General features: G+C 36.7%; 1 protein-coding gene across 3 annotated transcripts in view; it reads left to right on the forward strand.

Annotated features, from left to right (window-relative positions):
* PRKG1 (protein kinase cGMP-dependent 1) overlaps positions 1 to 19439 on the forward strand; it is a 1228801-nt gene that overhangs the window by 806084 nt on the left and 403278 nt on the right. For all 3 annotated transcript variants that reach the window (XM_090278041.1, XM_090278040.1, XM_090278045.1), the window contains exon 4: positions 6510 to 6615. In XM_090278041.1, coding sequence (XP_090134167.1) covers positions 6510 to 6615 — 106 coding nt within the window. The remainder of the gene's footprint in view (positions 1 to 6509; positions 6616 to 19439) is intronic.

The raw sequence follows: 19439 nt of genomic DNA on the forward strand, positions 1-19439 counted from the left end.
ATGTTCACATTGGCCATTTGAATAGCTTCTTGATTAACTTTTGTAAAAGGAAAAAATTTCCCCAAAACATAAAAGGTACTTGATTTATGCTTGATAATTGTCGCCTTTCATCTTGGCCTCTTTTAACATTCCAAAGTTACCCGAGTGTCAGAGTGTTTATTGTGGCACTTAGAGCATCCTAACACATTTACTTCCAGAGTGCAAATAGCTGTTGGACCAAGTGATTCCAAAATGTCGTTAAGAGACTTCTTTATTATGGCAAGAATAGTTTAAAAAAATAACATAGAGGTAAAAGAAAATTACAACCTCATTTACTCATTAAAATAACTTAGGTTAGTTTATGATATGCATGGTTTCTGAACTTCGAAGTGGTAGTTATTTGCAAATACACTTGCCACCTGTGCTTTTGAATAATATGAATGGAGCATTCATTATTCTAATATTTTGTTTCCATTTATATTTCTAGGCTAGAAAGTTGGGTGTTAGGGTCAAATTTTCTCTCCCTGACATTTCCTGTCAGCTCAAGATCTTCGATACCTTTCAGATCCATTCATCTCTTTAGCTTCATTGCCACTACGAGTCCACCCACTTGGATAATTAAAGAGCCCATTAGAGCTTCCTCTCTCTACTGAGCTCTCTCTCCCTTGCTGCTGCTGGTCCTGTTCTCTTTCAGTGCTATTATAGCTTTTCTAAAGTAAATTGCCTACTTTAAATTGTCAGTGTCTCCTCCGCACTGACCTCAGGATCAAGTCCTAAGTGCCCAGCAAGGACACATGAATCTTTGTGCTTTTCTTATCTCTTCACTTTCACCTCTACTTGCTGCCTCAACTCAGCACCTCCACCTCCCTGGACTAACAGTTTCCTGAGTCACCTTTCCTTCTTGCCAGACCCCTCTCTCTGGAAAGCTCTTATACTGGTAGTGATGATGAGGGAAACATCAAAATGATCAAGCAACTCTCTGTGCACACTTAGTTCTGGAGCAGGGTCTGAGAAGCCCCTGATGGATTCAGTGTTAACTCTTTATTTACTGAATAGTGGGATCTTAGGGAGTCCTGGGGAGGCTGGGAATAGAGAACTCAGGGAAGTGGTTGTTTACTGAATAAGCTGTTATTAACAATCTGCATACCCTTGTAGATGCAGACCAGCCAAGTATTGCCGCTTTCAGGCCCTTATCAATTTCATGGCCTCCTTCTCTGAGGAAATCCTTTCTCCAGTATTTGTTCAGAGCAGGGGCAGTTACTCTTTTGGGTGCCACAAATTTCTTTGTTCCTCTGGTGAAGCATACGGACCCCTTTAAGAATGAGTTTTTTATGGACATAAAATAATATACATAGAGACCCTGGCTGCTGTGGCTCAGTGGATTGAGCGTCAGCCTGTGAGACAAGTGTCGCTGGTTCGATTCCCAGTCAGGGCACATGACTAGGTTGCACGTCAGGTCCCCAGTTGGGGGCGCGGGTGAGAGGCAACCACACAGTGATGTTTCTCTCCCTCGCCTTCTCCTTTCCTCTCTCTCTAAAAATAAATAAATAAACAAAGAAATAAATAAATTATAAAAAAATAAAATAAAATACATAGGATTAAAAAAGATACCATTTATACTGGAATGCAGTGATATCACAATTAATTATTGAATGTTTTAAAACAACATATTAATAATAAGATCTAGAGGTGAGTCTAGTAACCAACATAATTTCTGAGTAATGAGTGTAAATTATGTTTAATATATCTGTAACAAATGTATGATATCTCTAACAAATGTATGGTATAAATAGCCATGGTTTCCGTTGGTGAAAATGACTACTGTGCTTTATTGCCTACACTTATAATTTAAAAAAAAAAAAAGGCTAAAAAAAAGGTTAAAATTCCAGTAACAGGGTAATAAAAATAAAGATGTCCCTTTTCCACCTCACATTCACAAATCCCTTGAGTTCCATCCACAGAGTCCTTGGGGCCACCCTTTAGGAAAAACTCCAGAGGCAAAATTCTGAGAGCCCTCAAGCCAGAGAGCCTGCTCTCTTTTTATTTCCAATGACTCTGGAGGCATTTGGATTCTCAGCCAATCCTGTCCTAGACTGCCTTCCATTGCCTCAGCAAACTCCTCCTTTGGCCCCTCTTACTTCTACCCAGTGATCTGATCAGATCTCTTGGTATCATTAAGGCTACTATAAAAAATACTATAGACTGAGTGGTTTAAACAACAAACATTTATATCTCAGGCTTTCTGAAGCTTGAAGTTCAAGATCAGGGTCCTAGTATGGTCAGGTAATTGGTGAGGGCTGGCTTCCTGGTTATATCCTCACATGACTTTTTCTTGGTGTATACGGAGAGACACAAATTCTCTCATGATGTCATCTAGACCTAATTACCTTCTGTTGTATTGTGATTTATAATAAGAAACATTGTATATATTTTGTCTTCTTTCAGTCCTGTTTCTGGCACTTAGCTCCCAAAAGCCTTGAAATTGTTAAGAGATGAGAGTTGACTTTTGGACTCCACTTAAGATCTGTGGGGGGGGGTGGGTATGTGCTAGGAGAGCCAACTATGCAATTACTGTAGAGGGTTGGAAATTGCAGTCCCACCGGGAAGGGGACAAGGGTTGGAGGTTGAATCAATGGCCTAAGGCCAATGATTTAATCAATCATGCTAATGTAATAAAGCCTCCATAGAGCTCCGGAGCCCATGGTTTGGAGAGCTGCCTGGTTGGTGAATACAAGGAGATTTGGGGAGTGTAGGGCCTGGAGGAAGCATGGAAAGTCCACGCCCTGAACACCTCTTCTCTCTGTCTGTTGCCGAGTTCTATCCTTTTATAATAAACCAGTAACCTAGTAAGTAAAATGTTTATCTGAGTTTTGTAAACTGCTCTAGCAAAATAATTAAGTTCACAGAGGGTGTCCTGGGAACCTCTGAGGTGTAGCCAGTCTGTCAGAAGCCCAGGTAACAACCTGGGCTTTCAGCTAGCATGCTGTAAGTGGTAGGGGCAGCCCTGTAGGACTGACTCTTAATCTGTAGAATCTAATCCCATTTCTGGGTAGATTGTGTCAGAACTGAGTTGAATTGCAAGACACCCAGCAAGTGTCCTGAGCATTGCTTGTGTTGTGGGGAGCCCCCCTCCCACACTGGAATTGGTACCAGAGCCTATTTACCTTCCAAAAGCCCAACCTCCAAATACTGTCACAATGGGGATTCAGGCTTTCACTTTTGAATTTGGAGGCGAGACATTCAGTCCATAGCACCAGGTGAGTAACCCTGGCTCAGATGCTTTTCTTCCACAAGGCCTTTAGGCAGCCCTTCAGCTCCTCTCCATGGAGAGTCTGTGATGCCTTTGCTGTGTATTTACAGCCCCAGATATTTACCCACTGCTAGCACTTACTCTCAATTTGTTTATTTATTATATCACACCATGAGTTGGCAACTGTTTTCTTAAAAGGCCATGAAGTGCAGTGTAAATGGTCTTGTCAGAACCACTCAGTTCAGCCGGTGTGTAAATGAATGGACATGTTTGTGTTCCAGTAAAACTTTTATGGACACTAAAATTTGTTTCATATAATTCTCATGTGTCACAAAATATGTGTCTTTAAAACTTTTTCAACCACTTAAAATCACAAAACCCATTCTTAGTGGGCTGTACAAAACCAATCGTGGGCCATATTTGGTACAGACAATAATCTGTTGGCCTCTGTGCTAGATCACAAGTAGTTTGGGGATAGAAACTGTACATTTGTTTTCTCTCCCTTCTATATAGCACTTGTCTTGGCTAGATGGGTATATATAAATATGGGCTAAGTTAATATTCTAGTCTGTAAGTGCTCTGTATCCACACACGCTTTCTCAATGTTCTTCCAAAATTTGAATTGGACAGCAGATGAATTTTCCAATAGGAGAATTTAGGCCAATCCCAGATTTGTGGTCTCTTAGCCTAGCACAGCTCTGTGCTGCCTTTTTCTGTAACCGTCGTGTCCCCCAAATGAAGGTCCAGTGTTGCTTGTGTTGAAGGTGTTCTTAACTTACTCATGTACTTAGAGATTGCAGAGTAATGGGAACTTACATGTTTTCTACTGAGTTCAATGTGACCTTACTCTGAAACCAGTGATAAATGTTTCAGCAGAAAATTTTAGATACATACTAAAACAAAAAGGATAATTTCTTCCCAACACTTTCTCTCCTTCATGCTATTCAGATTTACATGTTCAAAAACAGTAACTATTGTGAAAATCACAGAAATTTTATTTGTGAAGTGCTTCTTCCCTATAGAGATTAATACACCACTTAAGATCAAAGGTAAATGGAGAGGTTTTTTATTTTTTGAATGACCTCTTTAAATTATGGAAGCAGCAGATGAACACTCTAGCAGCTGTTTAAGAAGCAAGATGTTAATCACAACTTTAATACAACCACACTTTGATAACAAGGCACTGTGATTATTAGTCATGCTTGACCACCTGTAAAATGCTGACCTCACTAATATGTTTATTGGCTGAATACAAAAAAGTTTTTGGCACCTTGCCCAAGGTCATGGGTAAATTTGCAATCTCATCAAGCTATGTTTATTACTATGCAAAATATCCCACACAATGTTTTATTTAGAGACATTTCAATAGTCCATGTAAATGGAAATCAGAAGATAAAATATTGAATTCTGTAAGCTTATTTATAGAGAGTCTTTTTCAACACATGGAATATGATATCTGATCAATTTAGCTTAGTCTTTTAAAAAAATTTTTATTTTTATTGTTTTTCTATTACAATTGTCCTATTTTTTCCCTCATTGCTCTGCCCCACCCAGCCCACCCCTTCTCCCACAGACACCTCGTTGTCTGTGTTCATGGGTTATTTATACTAGTTCCTTACCTTAGACTTTTTAATGTAACATTAGAGTCTACCTAAGGTTACATTTTTTGAAAATTGCATCATGTACATAAAATTACATTACTCAACAAATATACCCAATGTTTATCAAATGATCAGCTGTTTTTAAGATGGGGAGGTGACACAGAGACATTTCTCTGAGGGAACGTACACACTTAGATATCTGAGGAAGCGTGATATAAGCATAGCAGAGATAATGGATAGTATAGGTGACATGTGCTAAGTGCCAGTGAGTGACATAGATAGAAAAAGGCTCTCTTAGTTTTCAGGACAGAAAGGTTGTTCTATAGGTGGGACCAGGGATGGAACCTGGCCTTGAAGTATGAACTCAGACTTAAAATGATAGCTTAGTCACCCCCACAACTGTCCAGCCTTTTCTCTCATGCTCAATGCTGCCATATTCCCCAAGACCCTCCTAATTCAACTCCTGAATTACTGTGGACTCTGCAGGGTGCTCATTTGTTTGAAACTGTGCACACACCTGTTAACGGAATAGTTTGCCTCACACAGCTTTCATCATACTCTGCCTATGGTTTTTTATATAGCTATTTGGCAGCACGATTGTTGGTCTATATTCTGCTTGACTTGGGTGTCTCTGAATCCAAGTTATGCCCCTCCTAGCTTTACTTAAAACACTTTCTGTTATGAAAATTCACAAACATACATAAAAAATGAATAGTTAAATAAGATTCTTGTATACCCATCACACACCAAGATTTCAGTAGACCTTTTAAAACCTAAGTTTATCTTTTTTTTAAAGATTTTATTTATTTAATTTTAGAGAGAGGGGAAGGGAGGGAGAGAAATATCAGTGTGTGGTTGCCTCTGGCATGCCCCCAACTGGGGACCTGGCCCGCAACCCAGGCCTGTACCCTGACTGGGAATCGAACCTGCAACCCTTTAGTTTGTAGGCCAGCGCTCAATCCACTGAGCCACACCATCCAAGATAACCAAGTTTATCTTGATATATTGTTCTGTTGCACTGCAACATCTGTCTTTTTCTGAAACTTGTCTCTTAGTCATGTGCTTAATAGATCAACTGGTAAAATTCTGTGGTGTTTAGTTTCAATGCTTAATTACTCATTGTCAAAGACAGTGGTATATAAGAGTAAAAATGAAAGTTCAGCAAACATATCTAATATAACTTTATGTGGTAACTTTAGGCACAGGTTACAATTTGTAAAATGGGCTTTGTGTAGAAAACGTTGCATAATTATTAGTATTTTTAGCATATTAAATTTGCCCCTAAACCTAAAAATTTTCACATCTAATTTCTGCAATTAAAATATGGTCATATGAGTCATTAACACCATTCTGAGTAATTGCAAGGGAGTGTTATTACTTGTAAACCCCTCTCCCTATGATTTCCTTCCTGTATAGTCATGAAATTACTAAATCTTCTCAATGTGTACTTAGGCATACTCATTCCTTAAGGACAGAAGAGCAATAGGAAACTTCTGATAGAAATAATACCAGTATGGGAAATTATGAATACTTCTTAAAATAGGACATTATGATATTAGCTTTAAATCAAGGTGAATCATCTTCATACCTCTCATGAATAACTCAACTCTTTTGCAGGAGACAGTTCCGAGTTAAAATTCTGTAATTAATTTTTCCCTGTTTGTTTTCTGTTCCTCCAGCTCTTGTAAATGTGAAGCTCTGGGCTATTGATCGACAATGTTTTCAAACAATAATGATGAGGACAGGACTTATCAAGCATACCGAGTACATGGAATTTTTAAAAAGGTAGGATGCTTTCTTTTCTTTTTCTGAGACCATTTAATGCCTTTACAGACCTCTTCTCTAAAATAAAGCACAGGGAAGCCTTTTTTTTTTTTTTTTGCCTATATCTAAGTCTAGTCTTAATAGCCTACACATTTGTGGATGCGCAAGATTTTGCACTGGCTTCTTGATATTTCTGGTGACTATTTTCATAATATGTGGTTAAGTCAGAACATCAGTGTCATTCAACATTCTCATGGACGAATGCATCTCAGAGAAACAAAGGAGAATTTGCTTGAACAAAAGGGATATTGGGTCCATCTCTAACTATGTATCAGTTTATGGTACCTCTTCTAAAGCAACCCACCATGCAAGCTGAATCATCTCTTGTGTGAGTTTCCATATTAAAGGTCAGAAGACTAAGATGGAAATGTTCCAAGAAGGTGCTTATTATCCTTTAATCTTGAGTTTAATTTTCCAAATTAAATTCATTTTATGTTGCAGTTCTGAAATATCAAAAGCTTTTCTTTTCTTGATATTATATATTATCATAATAACTCAATTTAGCATGAATATTGGAATTTTAAAAAGCTTTTCATTTCTTAGGAATACCCTTAACTCACTGAAATGTATTTCTTTGTGTCTCAGCTTATTTTAAAGGAAATACTTAATTTTGTTATTAAAATAATATTGACAACTCTGACTTTTGTTTCAAAAAGTAGTTGTTTTGAATCATTTTTCAGTTGAAAACAGAACCATTGTTATGTGAGCTAAAGGGAAGTGTGCCACCAATTGAGATTTCATTTGAGAGCTAGAATATTAAAGTGGCTTTTTCATTTTATATATATATATATATATATATATATATATATATATATATATTTTTTTTTTTTTGGTGAAGAAATGGTTTAAATGGAGCTAAAAAATCAAGTTCACATTCTGTTGCAGTAATACATCTTAAGCAATATCTATTAAATTTCCTTAAGGTGTAATTTTAATATTCCTTACGTTGATATTTCTTGTGATTAACTTACTTTGTACCTGATTCATTGTTTATATGTTTTTTATTTTCACATAAAATTTATTTTTATGTTCCTGCTAAAGAGGCTATAACATTCTAATTTGATGTTAAATAATAATAAAGTTTACCATTTCAATAGGATGTTGGGTTTTTTCCTCAATGAGATTGGATGAAACATTTAGGAGAAGGGACAGTGTAAATTTCTGTTTGGAGTTTAGTGTGCAAGGAAATTAAATTATTCAGGTACTATGTGTATGTCTGCATGTGTGTTGATTATGTGTAAATATGTCAATAGTGTGTGTTGATGTGTGTATGCCTCTATATATATATAAAAAGAGAGAGCGAGATGGGGTGTGTGTGTGTGTGTGTGTGTGTGTGAGTGAATGTATATGGAGAGAAAGATATGAATATTCATTTTTAAGCCCTAAAGTACAAGTATTGATTTCTTCTAATGCAACCCTAATAGAGAAAGATACCAATTGGTAATCAATGAAATGCTTAGGATAGCGCCCATTATGTTTCACGTACTTAAGTGCAGGGAACTTAGGACCTTAGTTTCAGCTTTCATAGTTTGTTTTCACAAGGAAGTGGAAGAATTGTCAATATTTCCTTGTAAAACTCTAATGAAAAAAGATTTTTCAGAGACACTATTTCAGGAAATGGAGTTTGAAGATGTCTCTCTCTCTTTTTAAAATCGACCCTACATATTCTTATATTATTCCCAGAGCTGTCTAAACCTGTTAATATTCTGAAAATTCACACCTTAAGCAATAAAAGTTGGTTCCCCAGAGTGCCTGAACATTTCTTGTTGGTCAGCTTAGAGCAGGTGAGTGTGGCTGGTTGAATTACCAAGAGGTAGGCACTGGCTTTACGTCACTTTCTATCTGGCTGCTGTGTAAAACATCAAGTCGATATTTGTGAGTGTAGTACAGGGCTGGGAATCCAGACAGGTGACACAATGACCATTTGCCTGGGGCCAACTTTAATCTTCCCTAAATTATGACTGTGACCAACTGATTCTCTCTCTATAACCCTTCGATGGCTCACAGGTCCTGTTGAATTATGTATGGCTTCATTAGCTGGATATTCAAGCCCTCCCACAACCAATGCCAGCCTGCTTTTTCAGCTTGGTTTCTTCTTTCCTCAGGCAAACCAAAGGAGTCCATGTACTCAGGCAGTCCCTGTGCTTTTATATAGCACACTGCCTCTATTGCCTTTTTCCCCCAATGTCAATGTTCAAATCTCTCTCTGTTTTTTTTTACAGACAAGTATAAAAGCTGTCTCTTTCACAGATAGTGTGACCTCATCCCACCAAGAAATAACCTCCACCTCCTCTGGAGCCTCATTGCTACCGTGTATCTTATTTTCTGCTTTGTTTTATTATCATCTGACTACTAAACTTATTTCTACTTCTAGATGATAAACTTTTCATGACTAGAGCTATTTCTTAAGAGCTTGGTGTTCTTCTTTGGCACAAAACTTACTGCCTTGTAGATAGGAAGTTTGTAGGACAGGAAGTTGCAGGATCAGTATGTAATTTGCAAAGGCCCAGTGCAAAATAAAAATTAAGGCTCCGTTTTCAAAAACTGTAGAAATTGCCAGATCGTGACAGCATGGGATTAAAGCAAGTGTGGAGATCTTCTAAGCGTGGGCTCTGTGCTGTTGCACAAATTTGCACCGAGAAAGTTGAGAGAGTAAATAATATCCATCCCTTCTTCACATTCCCAGGTTAATCACACTTACTATCATTGATTTTGCAAAGCTGTTAAGAGATGGCATAATATCTTCAAAAAAAAAAAAAAGATAGATATTGTCAAAAACTAAATTGACCAAAATTACTAGAAATTAAGTTTTCTCCCATAACTTCAGAATTGTATTTATTCCTTATTTGCTGTTAATTTTTAAAAATGTTGCTTACCACTCTTTTACCTCATGTGAAATTTTAAGAATTTTGTGAAGTCCGTCAAGTTTTTTTTCCTTTATGGCTTTATATTTAGAAAGGCTCACTTATGTTACCATTATAAAAATATAGACTTATATTTTAAAGTTTTCTATAGCAATGTGAATGGGGGGTGTATGTATTTCTCTTATGTGCTTGCTAAATACAACTTTCATTTGAATTTTTCTGCTATAGACATATCCTTTATGTTCTGTTGAAGAGTTGGACCAATTGTGTGATACTATCATAAAAAAAACTTGGCAAATAATATTACAAATCATCAGAATTCTTTGCAGTAGGGGCCTCTTATGCACTGGAATGCCTTCTTCATTGAGGAATTTCAGGGTCAGGCTAAAAAAGGAATCATCCTATATTACTGCTCACCTCCCCATCCCACTCATTCTTTTTGTTTTTCTGACCTTTTTTTTTTTTTTTGGTATTTTTCTAAATAAGCAGTAAGTTTGGAGGGAGAGGGAAGGGGACATGCCATGCATATTAATACTTTGCCAAAATACAAGGATTTTTCTTGATTGTCAGAGTAGGTGTTTATTTTAATTCCAGTGAGTTTACCCATTTTGTAACTACCAGTCATGTGGTCTGGCCCCGTCTTTGCTATGAAATGCCACATCAAACTGTGATTTCGGTTGTTTAATCCTATTTAGTCATTTGTCTTTGTGCCTGTATTTCACATTCCCTGATGTAAACACAGATGTTCCCATGTAGGCATAGCGAAAAAATATTCAAGGGTCATTGCTATTAAGGAAGTCATGATTACTACAGGTCCAGTAGTGATTTTGTCAGTTGCTAGCATTTTCCATCTTCTTTGGCTTCTGAAAAATGCTTTTGTTTTCAAGATGGATTCTGAAAACTGAGCCAAATAATGGCCAGAGTTAATCTGTGTGGTTTTTTTTCCTGAGCATGTTCTGTGTGCTGTTGTTGACACTGGCATCTAGTCACTGGTCACACATCATCCAAGTCTGGGTCCATAAGAGAATTAGAATGCAGCTGTGTGACCAGTGGGATGTGCTTATAGGCACTGGGTTTCTGCTGGCCACAGACTTGGATGATGATGGCAACGATAAAGATGATGAACTTCTGTTTGTATTACATGCTTTGCTGACAAGTGAGGATTCTTTGGAGATGAAGCTCCTCAAGTGATCCTGTTGATCCTCAGAAAGTCTTTTCTTTATCCACTAAGGAATGTTTTGGTAAGGCAGATATGCTGACATCATCTTCCTCCATAAAACCTCTCCAGGACTTTTTATTGCTCCTAAGAGTAAAGCCTAGCTGTATAGTATGTCTTCAAAGCTCTTTCTCCCATGCTTACTGCTGATCTCCCTAGATTCATCTCGTTCTCTATCTTCTCCTCCCTCATCCTCTCTCACTGCTCCAGTCACATGGTGGTCTTTCCTTTTCTTATACATTCTATGCTCCTTCCCAGGGGAAAGCATTCATTCCAAGAGATTTCTCTTCCTTTGAATGGATGTATTTCCCAAGTATTACTGCTGTGGAAAAAAAATCGAATATCTCTCAAAACAGTGTTAAATTTCTGATTTACCTTTCCTGAGTTAAGAAAGGCATGGATATGTTAACCATCAAGTTTCTCACTGTAGTCTCCATAAATAGAACTTTAAAGTTTGGAGCTCTTCAAGGTCTTTGGTTCATCACTGACTCTCTAACTATTAAGGAACCTGGAGGTATTTTTCAATTTTAAAACTACATGTCATGTAGTTTAACCTCCTTTAGGAAGAAGGGTGGATCTTCTCTAGGAATTCTTGGTTCCTGGAAGTGAACTTATAACAAGGGCCAAAAAGCTAATGGCCCCTGTACAGGTCTCAGCAGCATCCACCTGCAAGAGGTCAGGGTGAGAAGTGGGCCTCTGGTCATCACAGAGCTGCTGTGGTGATTCCTCCTTCTGCAACGGCTCCCTTGATGAAAGCCCTGTTACATTTTGGTGCCCTGTGAAGTTTCCTCATTCCTTATTTTCGTCTCTAGTGAGGAAGCTCCAAATTTAGTCTGTTCTTCCCCTTCATTCTCTAAAACAATAATACTTGGATATGCGCCTAACATCTAATTAGTAAATATACTAATTTGAAAAAATTAGCATATTTGAAAAAGAAGGATTATGCACCCCCACAAAAGTATGACTTTGTTGTTAAAACTTCATGATTAGCTTTGATATCAGAATGGGCTTCATGATGAAGATAATTTCATTTTGGATTGACTATGCCTTCTGCCTATAGACTGGTCTATACTTAGAAAAAATGTTCCTGAAACATCTCTTTAATTGCTTTACATTTCTCTTACCTGGTAGTTCTGGCCACACCTACCACTAGCAAGGGCCAGTGATGCACCTTCACCTCTGTGGTCTGATACTTATTCAAAGATTAAACAATTTTACATTTAGAAGAAAATGTAAGATATGCTATACTTCACTCTCTGTGCACATTTTGTAGCTGAAGCAGCTGAGTCTCAGAGAGGCCAAACTAAGCTCACATTTAGTTAGAAACAGAACTTACATTAGAACCCAGACTTTGAATTCCCAGTCTCAGAATTTTACCATACCTGGACTCGAGTTCACAATTAGGATTCTAATGAAAGTTCCTCACTATGGTAAACTTCACATCAGAATGGGTTAACATTTTCTTTTTTGCTCTCCATAAAGATAACTTACTTATGTTATTAATTTGACATCATATAGACTTTTCCCCCTATACTCTGTATGTTTTTTACTTTGAATCTTGGGATAATGAAATTCCTTAACCCCTTGCAAGTTTTTCCTTCTCTGCTCCAATTTGAAAACCTAAGAATTTAATTTTCTTATAACTTAATCCAACAGGTCACCTTGTTCATAAGATTTACATTTTATTTTACATTATGTCTGTAAAAATATAGTCAGGTAGAGATTTGGGGTTAATTGAGAAGAATACAAAGGGGCAAGTGCTGTGAGAGATCACTCACTTCACCAATGAGAGAACTGAGGCATAGATTGGTAACGGGAGTTGCCCAAAGTCACACAGAAAATTGATAATATAATGATTCAGCTCTCTGCTTCCAGGTAAAACTAAAATTCAGCTATCCTAGAGTGTCAGCTGTCTTTTGTTCAAAATCTCCATGGTATACTTCGCCACAATCTTGACTAAACATATGTTCCAGGGTTTTGTAATTCCTCTAGGATATTCTTTAATGCTCCTGCAGAAGTTGTGTTCTCTATAGAAAAAACAAATTGCACATAGCTGCTCTCATAGTGTCAAATTTAAGTAACAGATGTGGGGTGGGGCTTGGAAATTTTTAACAAATTCTCAGTTGATGCTCATACTGCTGGTCTGGGGAGCACTCTTGCAGAATTGCTGATATAGGATGGAAGATAAAGGCAGAGAACATATTTTAAATATTGTAAGTGTTTGTATTACTTATTGATGTGAAGAATGTCTGAGTTTAAATTTTGGCTTCACCATTTATAGGTCTGTAATTTCAGGTGAGTTTTTTAAACTTAAGCTAAATTTCTGTAACCAAAATAGGGGACCCTTCTACCATGAGGGATTATAATTAGGAATAAAAAACAAGCTGATACCAACATTTATTGAGTGTGTGCCAAGGAGTGTTCAAAACATTTTAGATGTATTAACTTATTTAGTTCAAGTTCCTCAGCTAGTTTGGGGTGGCATCAGTGGCTCCAGAACTGATGCCCTTAGACTCTCCCCTACTTTGCCTCAATAACTGCCAGATACTCAAATAGTCCCTGTACCTTGTTGCTCTCCTCAACAACTTGGCATTGACTTTGCCTGGAAATTTGGGCAGTTGGTTGACGTTGTCCCTGGTGTATCTGGGTTTCTCATTCACTATATATTTTTTCTCTAGTAGAGTATTTTTCTCACACCTCAGTTATCTTTTTCTTCCTCTTACCCTCTCACCCCCAGAATATGTTCTCAGAAATAAATATTCAGTAATTGCGTAAGAACTGTCACCTTAAATGGTGATGAATGAAAGTGGAAAATGTCTTAGAATTGCACTGGTTCAGTATAGGGGCCTTCAGTTTGGAAAGTTACACCACCTGTATGTAAGCAGGCACCATTATTTGTATAATGGATATTAAATGACGAGGAGCTCAGCATCAGTGTCTTGAGGCATCAAGTGTTCAGGCATCTGTGTTTATGGCTCTGGGCTCCTTTCTACCCTCCTGCTCAGAGCTGCTCAAGCACAGCTGGTAGTCTTTCAGCAGGACTTGTTCTTGCTTAGGCTGTGTTCTGTGATCTTCTTTTAAGGAATTGGACTCTGAATATTTACTGGCAGAGTAGCTTTGGGACGCCTCAGCCTGAAGAAACAAAGATGCTACTTTTGGGACACACATTATGTAAGAGACAACAATATAGTCTAATTGAAATGCTGAGATCCCATTTATGGAAAATCAAAGTCATGATTCTGCTTTCTACTGACTGTTTTCTTCTATAATTTATGGGGAGAGATGGCAGAAGAAAGCATACGTGAAAATAGTTTTAGGGATTTTAGACCTTTTAAAATTTTTCAAAGACCTATTAAGCTCTTAAGCTTTGAGCTTTAATAGAGCTTTTCTAGAAGACTGTGAAACCTGCATAGGCATTAAGCTGGACAAAGCTGACACAGTTTCGATTTGGAGGGAAATAATGTGAAGAATAAATAAAGAGGCACTTTCTCACCTCATGTTCAGGTCTGACTGCTCATAGTCATCTCAGCAGCAGATTCATTCTCATTAAAGATGACATGAGGAGCAGGTAAATGAAGTGGCCATTAATTTCATGTCATCTAGCATTTGCACAGATGTCCTTATATTGATTCTTTTTTAATGAACAACAATGTAATCTCTGATATTTGCATAATTATATGTTGACTTTTTAAAAATTATCTTAAACATTTCATATACAGACATACCTCTACATGTATAAATTCTTTCTAATTCTTGCAAATATAAGAGACCTGATTTATGTTATTTGTGGCTAAAATCTCCTATTTATGTTAAGTTATGCATCTGACACAGATAAGTCCTGTTTGGTCACAAGGAAGACAAGTTCCCAGCTCAGGGACTTAAGGTAAATACATTGATCCATGATGCTGCTTTCTCTTGAGTCTGAGCTTGGAGGGATGAATCCCTGTGGGGATCATAGGCTAACTCTTCCTCACCACGACCCCGGGGATACTTTCTCAACACTCAGGGGTTTTAAAAGCTAAAGCAGTGTGATGGAGTATTGTAATATTCTTCTATTCTGTTACTATAGCTTTGAACCTTATAAATCAAATGAGGCTTATCTCATTTCTATATCCTTCACATAGAGCCTACTTACAATCCTATATTTGTAACATGTTTTGTATGCAAAGGATTCATGCATCTGGGAGGGAGTTCTCTTCTATAAGAAATTTATTCTGTAATGAACAAATTAGAAGGAATTCACAAGCTATTAGAGAAGTTAAGCTAAGCTTCTGGGATGCTGGCCACCTAGATTTCTCTGATCATTACAGAAACCTATTTCCTGCAGTTGGAGAGAAGTCTGAGAATCTTGAATGTGGATGAGGAAATGCTACAGGGGGACACAGTAAGCATCAGAGTGATTTAGACAAAGTATGTGTCTTAGCTTGTACAATTATCTGTCCTGGGAAGAAGAGAGGGTATTGGCTTGTTTTTTTTAGACAAAGCATGAAGCATGGTGGAATGTGCATCACAGGTCCTGTTTTTAGGGTGAGTTTTTTTTTTTTTTTTTTTTTTTGCTTGTTGGAATAAAATTAGTCATAATTTACTTACCAAGATGATTTTATCAAAGTGAACTTTTAAGCATAGTGTCTGGCAGTTAAGCATTATGGGTATCTTGAACCAGGCAATCCCTTTTTCTGCGTTGTTTAGGGTTCAGGAAGAGTGCATAAGGGCAAGGTAAGCCCTTACAGGGAGCACCTGGCATGATGTTTGGGGACAGAAGTATGGGCGGTGGTCAACCTTCCCACAGCGAGTGTCTTCATAACAGAAATCAGCAAGGAAACAAAAATAAAATGATTCACACCGCAACTTTATACACATTATCTCACTCAATTTTGGCAAGACCCTTAGATGTAGTTGCGGTTATCCCCATGGTAGTGAAGAGATAATAGCAGTTTTGAAAATGAACAACTTTTTCAGCATCACACAGCTGTATTCAAAACCAGACCCAGTCCCAAAGTCCTTGTCCTCTTAATTACTTCAGAGTAATGTCAGAAGATCAATAGATGAGTATTTGGCGTTTTCATTTTTATAGAATAAAAGTGCCAATTGGTGAACATGTGAAAAATTCATTACAAGTATAAATAATGACTAAAAATGTTCCTGGTAATTCATTTTTGATACATTTCAACCATTACAAAAAGTTTTTCATATTAATTAGTGTGTACGTATGTGTGTATAATCATCCATCCATATATCAAAGGAATCTTGAGGTTTTAAAATCACTTAAAAACATAAAAGATTTTTTTTCTTTGAAATCTAATAATAGTGTAATTTTTAAGTTTACTTTTTATGTATATGATAAGTAATAGCATACTTATGCTAAACCCTACAAGGATTCCAATTAAGCAGTACAACTTCAGTTACCCTATAAAATACATATAGGAAGTTTAAAATTATTCATACTTTTGAAGGAATTAAATGTATTCTGTTTCCCCAGTTGACTGGATGGGGTCCAATGGGTAACTATTGCATTCCATGTTTGGAAAAAACTGCTTAAGTGCTCTGGTCTTTTGTGCAAACAGATAAATCAAAGTTGCATTACAGGATGGATTTGTTTGCTTAATTTTTTTTGGAAAGGAATGAAATCTACAAGTAAATCTAACACAAACATAACCAAGATTTAAGATAATAAAAGAAACATTAAAATTTGAGGCCTTTGATTCCAGAAACTTTTGAATTCTTACAAATTTTAACTTTTCGTTTATGTGTATCCTGAACTCCATATTCTGAGAAGCAGCGCTGTCTATGGAAATAACACCCTTGTGTTAGAGGCAGGGAAGTGTAGGGAAAGGAGAGATTTTCGCTGTTATTTTTAATCTATGTTCCAAAATGACCTGGATAAAAACAAAACATACTACGAGACTATCCAACAAGTGGTGTAAAAAAGTAGCTAAATCATAACCAGCAAGAATTTTTTGTCTTTAGTTAATGAATATTATTCTAAATGACATTAAATTAACCTTCCTTGCTCCCTCTCCTCCTTCTCTCTTCTTTCCTTCCTCCTTTCTTTGCTCTCCTCCTCCTGCTCCCTCTCAATAAATAAATACATTCAGACGTAGAAGTGTAGTCAATAGCCTCTTAAGGGTTAAGTTAGGTACAAACAACATATGATCAAATTTTAAAAACAAATGTAAATCTGTATATTTTGCTTTGTTCAAACCATCCAATTTTTAGTTTAATTCCTTTCAGACACTTGTCCCACAAGGTGAAAGGTGTTCTAAGTATGTAGTAGCGATGATTGGAACACCTGGTAAAATCAAGAATTTCATGTTAGACATGTAAAATTAACCCAAATCAGAATTTGTTACACATATATATAAACACATAAAATTAGCTTATTGTATTAGATAAAACAAATCTAAGAAGTAGAATTACTGAATCATAATGCAGTATCATTTTAAATTTTTTGAGGAACCTCTGTAGTGTTTCCACAGTGGCTGCACTAGTCTGCATTCCCACCAGCAGGGCATGAGTGTTCTCTGTAGAAAACATTTTCATATATTTAGCCCAGCTTAAGTGTATATTATCTCCCTAATGACAGTTCATTATGCCTTCACTCGTGCTGACAGAAGCACAGATTCTCAGAATTTTAACAGCTCGTTAATTGGGTTCTATAGCACTAAACAGTTTCTACATTGATTTAAAGCTCTCTAATGTAACTGAACAAAAGATATTCTGCTTGCTGAAAAAGGCCAAGTTTTTCCTAAAAGAGCTATTTCTTTCCCCTACCATTCATATTTGTTCTTCATAGTCCTTGTTAGATTGCTTTGGCATTTCAGATTACATGATTGATAACATAAATAGTTCTTTAATAGCTTTCACAATAATCTAATTTTACTGTATGATGTCATAAAATACTATTTTCTTAAACAAAAATAATCCAAGTAACCATACCCAGCTTTCATTTTAGAGGCTCTGGTAAATTGTCAATGAAGAGATGAAGTGAAAATATGTTTTAGGCTATGTTTTCATCTTCTGATAGGTTAAAGCATTAATTTCTTTCTTTGGACCATGTAAGCGTTCTTTGGAGAGGCCCGCTCCACTGGTATCCTTCTATATGGTGTGCCTTACTCTCTCTTTTCTCAAGCATGTCTGGCAAACTTTATGCATCCTTAAGAAGGTTTTCAAACTCAAATTAAGATAGAATTATTCAAAGCAGATTTTGGATTTAACGATGAGACAGTAATACTGTAAAGTACACCTGGAGTCTTTCAGGACTCGGGGACAGTCTTTTTTTCTGATTTTTTTTTTTTTTTCCTGAGTCAGTTGTTTAATCTTTTTTTTCTTTTTTTCAAGACCTGGATGTTTTCTCCCTGGAAATCACAGCATCCATAAATTCTCCCTTTGATACTAACTCTGTCACCTAGTTCCATTATGTCCACATTTCTGTATACTCACTATTTTGGTTCACCAGCCTGTCTGTATTTCTATCCTGGTCTTGCATGGCTCCTCTGTTAGTCTACCCACATCTGTTAATTTGGTCTCTCCAAAGTTAGTTGAAGTTAATGCAATAAAACAAACAGCAGTAGTGTTTTGGGATTCTAGGAAAGAACAATATTGTCTACAGAAGTAAGTGACCCTGTAGCTGGAATGGGTTGTTGATGTAAGAGTCAGAATGCAAACCAGGAAAATGAGTCATATTAGCCTCCTAGGCACATAGGGACTAATTTGGAGTGTATGTGAAGCTGAGAGTCTATGGTTAAGAAAGAAAATCAATGAACAAACCATACTGGAATATCATTTTAGCTAAAGATCTTGATGCATCAGGAAGAAGCTATTACTTGAGGACCGCTAACGTCAAGAATAAATTAATAACCACTGAGAACTAAAAGCATCATAATTGTGAAAATTTAGGCATTGGTGACATCTTTATATGGGTTTCAGGTAGGTTTTTTAAAAAAAATACAGTTCAAAATTATTTTAACTTCTATACTTTAATAAAGCATACATTTTCTAAAAATTCTAAAACATGGAAAATAAAATTATTGTAATGTCATTTTCTAAAGATACCTGCTGTCAGTATTTGAGGGTTTTACTCACAGTATTATTCTATTTATGTGCAACTTTTACCTAATTGTGCTCATGATGTTTACACAGTTTTTAATGTTGCTGTTAATGTTACCTCTTTGCATGTTATTTTATATTAAAACTTTCCAGACTTCTCTTTGCTGTTTTATGATGTCACCATTTACTTCTCTACTTGAGCTTTAAGGACTCAGTTCTTAGAGACCAGGGAACTGGAAAGAGGTAATAAGAAAGAGCATTAGGATGAAGGTAACACAACCTCACTTGCTGTGAATCCAGAGTAGGTGCTAATGAGATTGTGCTCAAAGCAAAGTGGTCAGTGTGAGGGAAAATCCTGGAGAGAATTGAGGCTGATTTATAGCCTTATCAAGGAGAGCTTGTGGGTTGTCCTTAGGAATACTTCCCACATGGGGTTTTTTGGTGCATAAAGAAGGTTTCCATAGATCTGTAGTTTTTATGGGAGAAAATATTAAGTTGGATACTTCCTAATTTGGATATAACATGTTTTAAAACAATGCTTTATTTTTATTGCAGTGTATCATAGGCACTGTAAAATGCACAAATCTTAAAAGTACAGATCAATACATGCTTATATATCTATATAGACATGTAACCGACTCCCAGATCAAGATATAGGG

The sequence above is a fragment of the Furipterus horrens genome, unplaced genomic scaffold (genome assembly GCF_987537825.1).
Source record: "Furipterus horrens unplaced genomic scaffold, mFurHor1.1.pri manual_scaffold_5, whole genome shotgun sequence".
In the NCBI taxonomy this organism is placed as follows: domain Eukaryota; kingdom Metazoa; phylum Chordata; class Mammalia; order Chiroptera; family Furipteridae; genus Furipterus; species Furipterus horrens.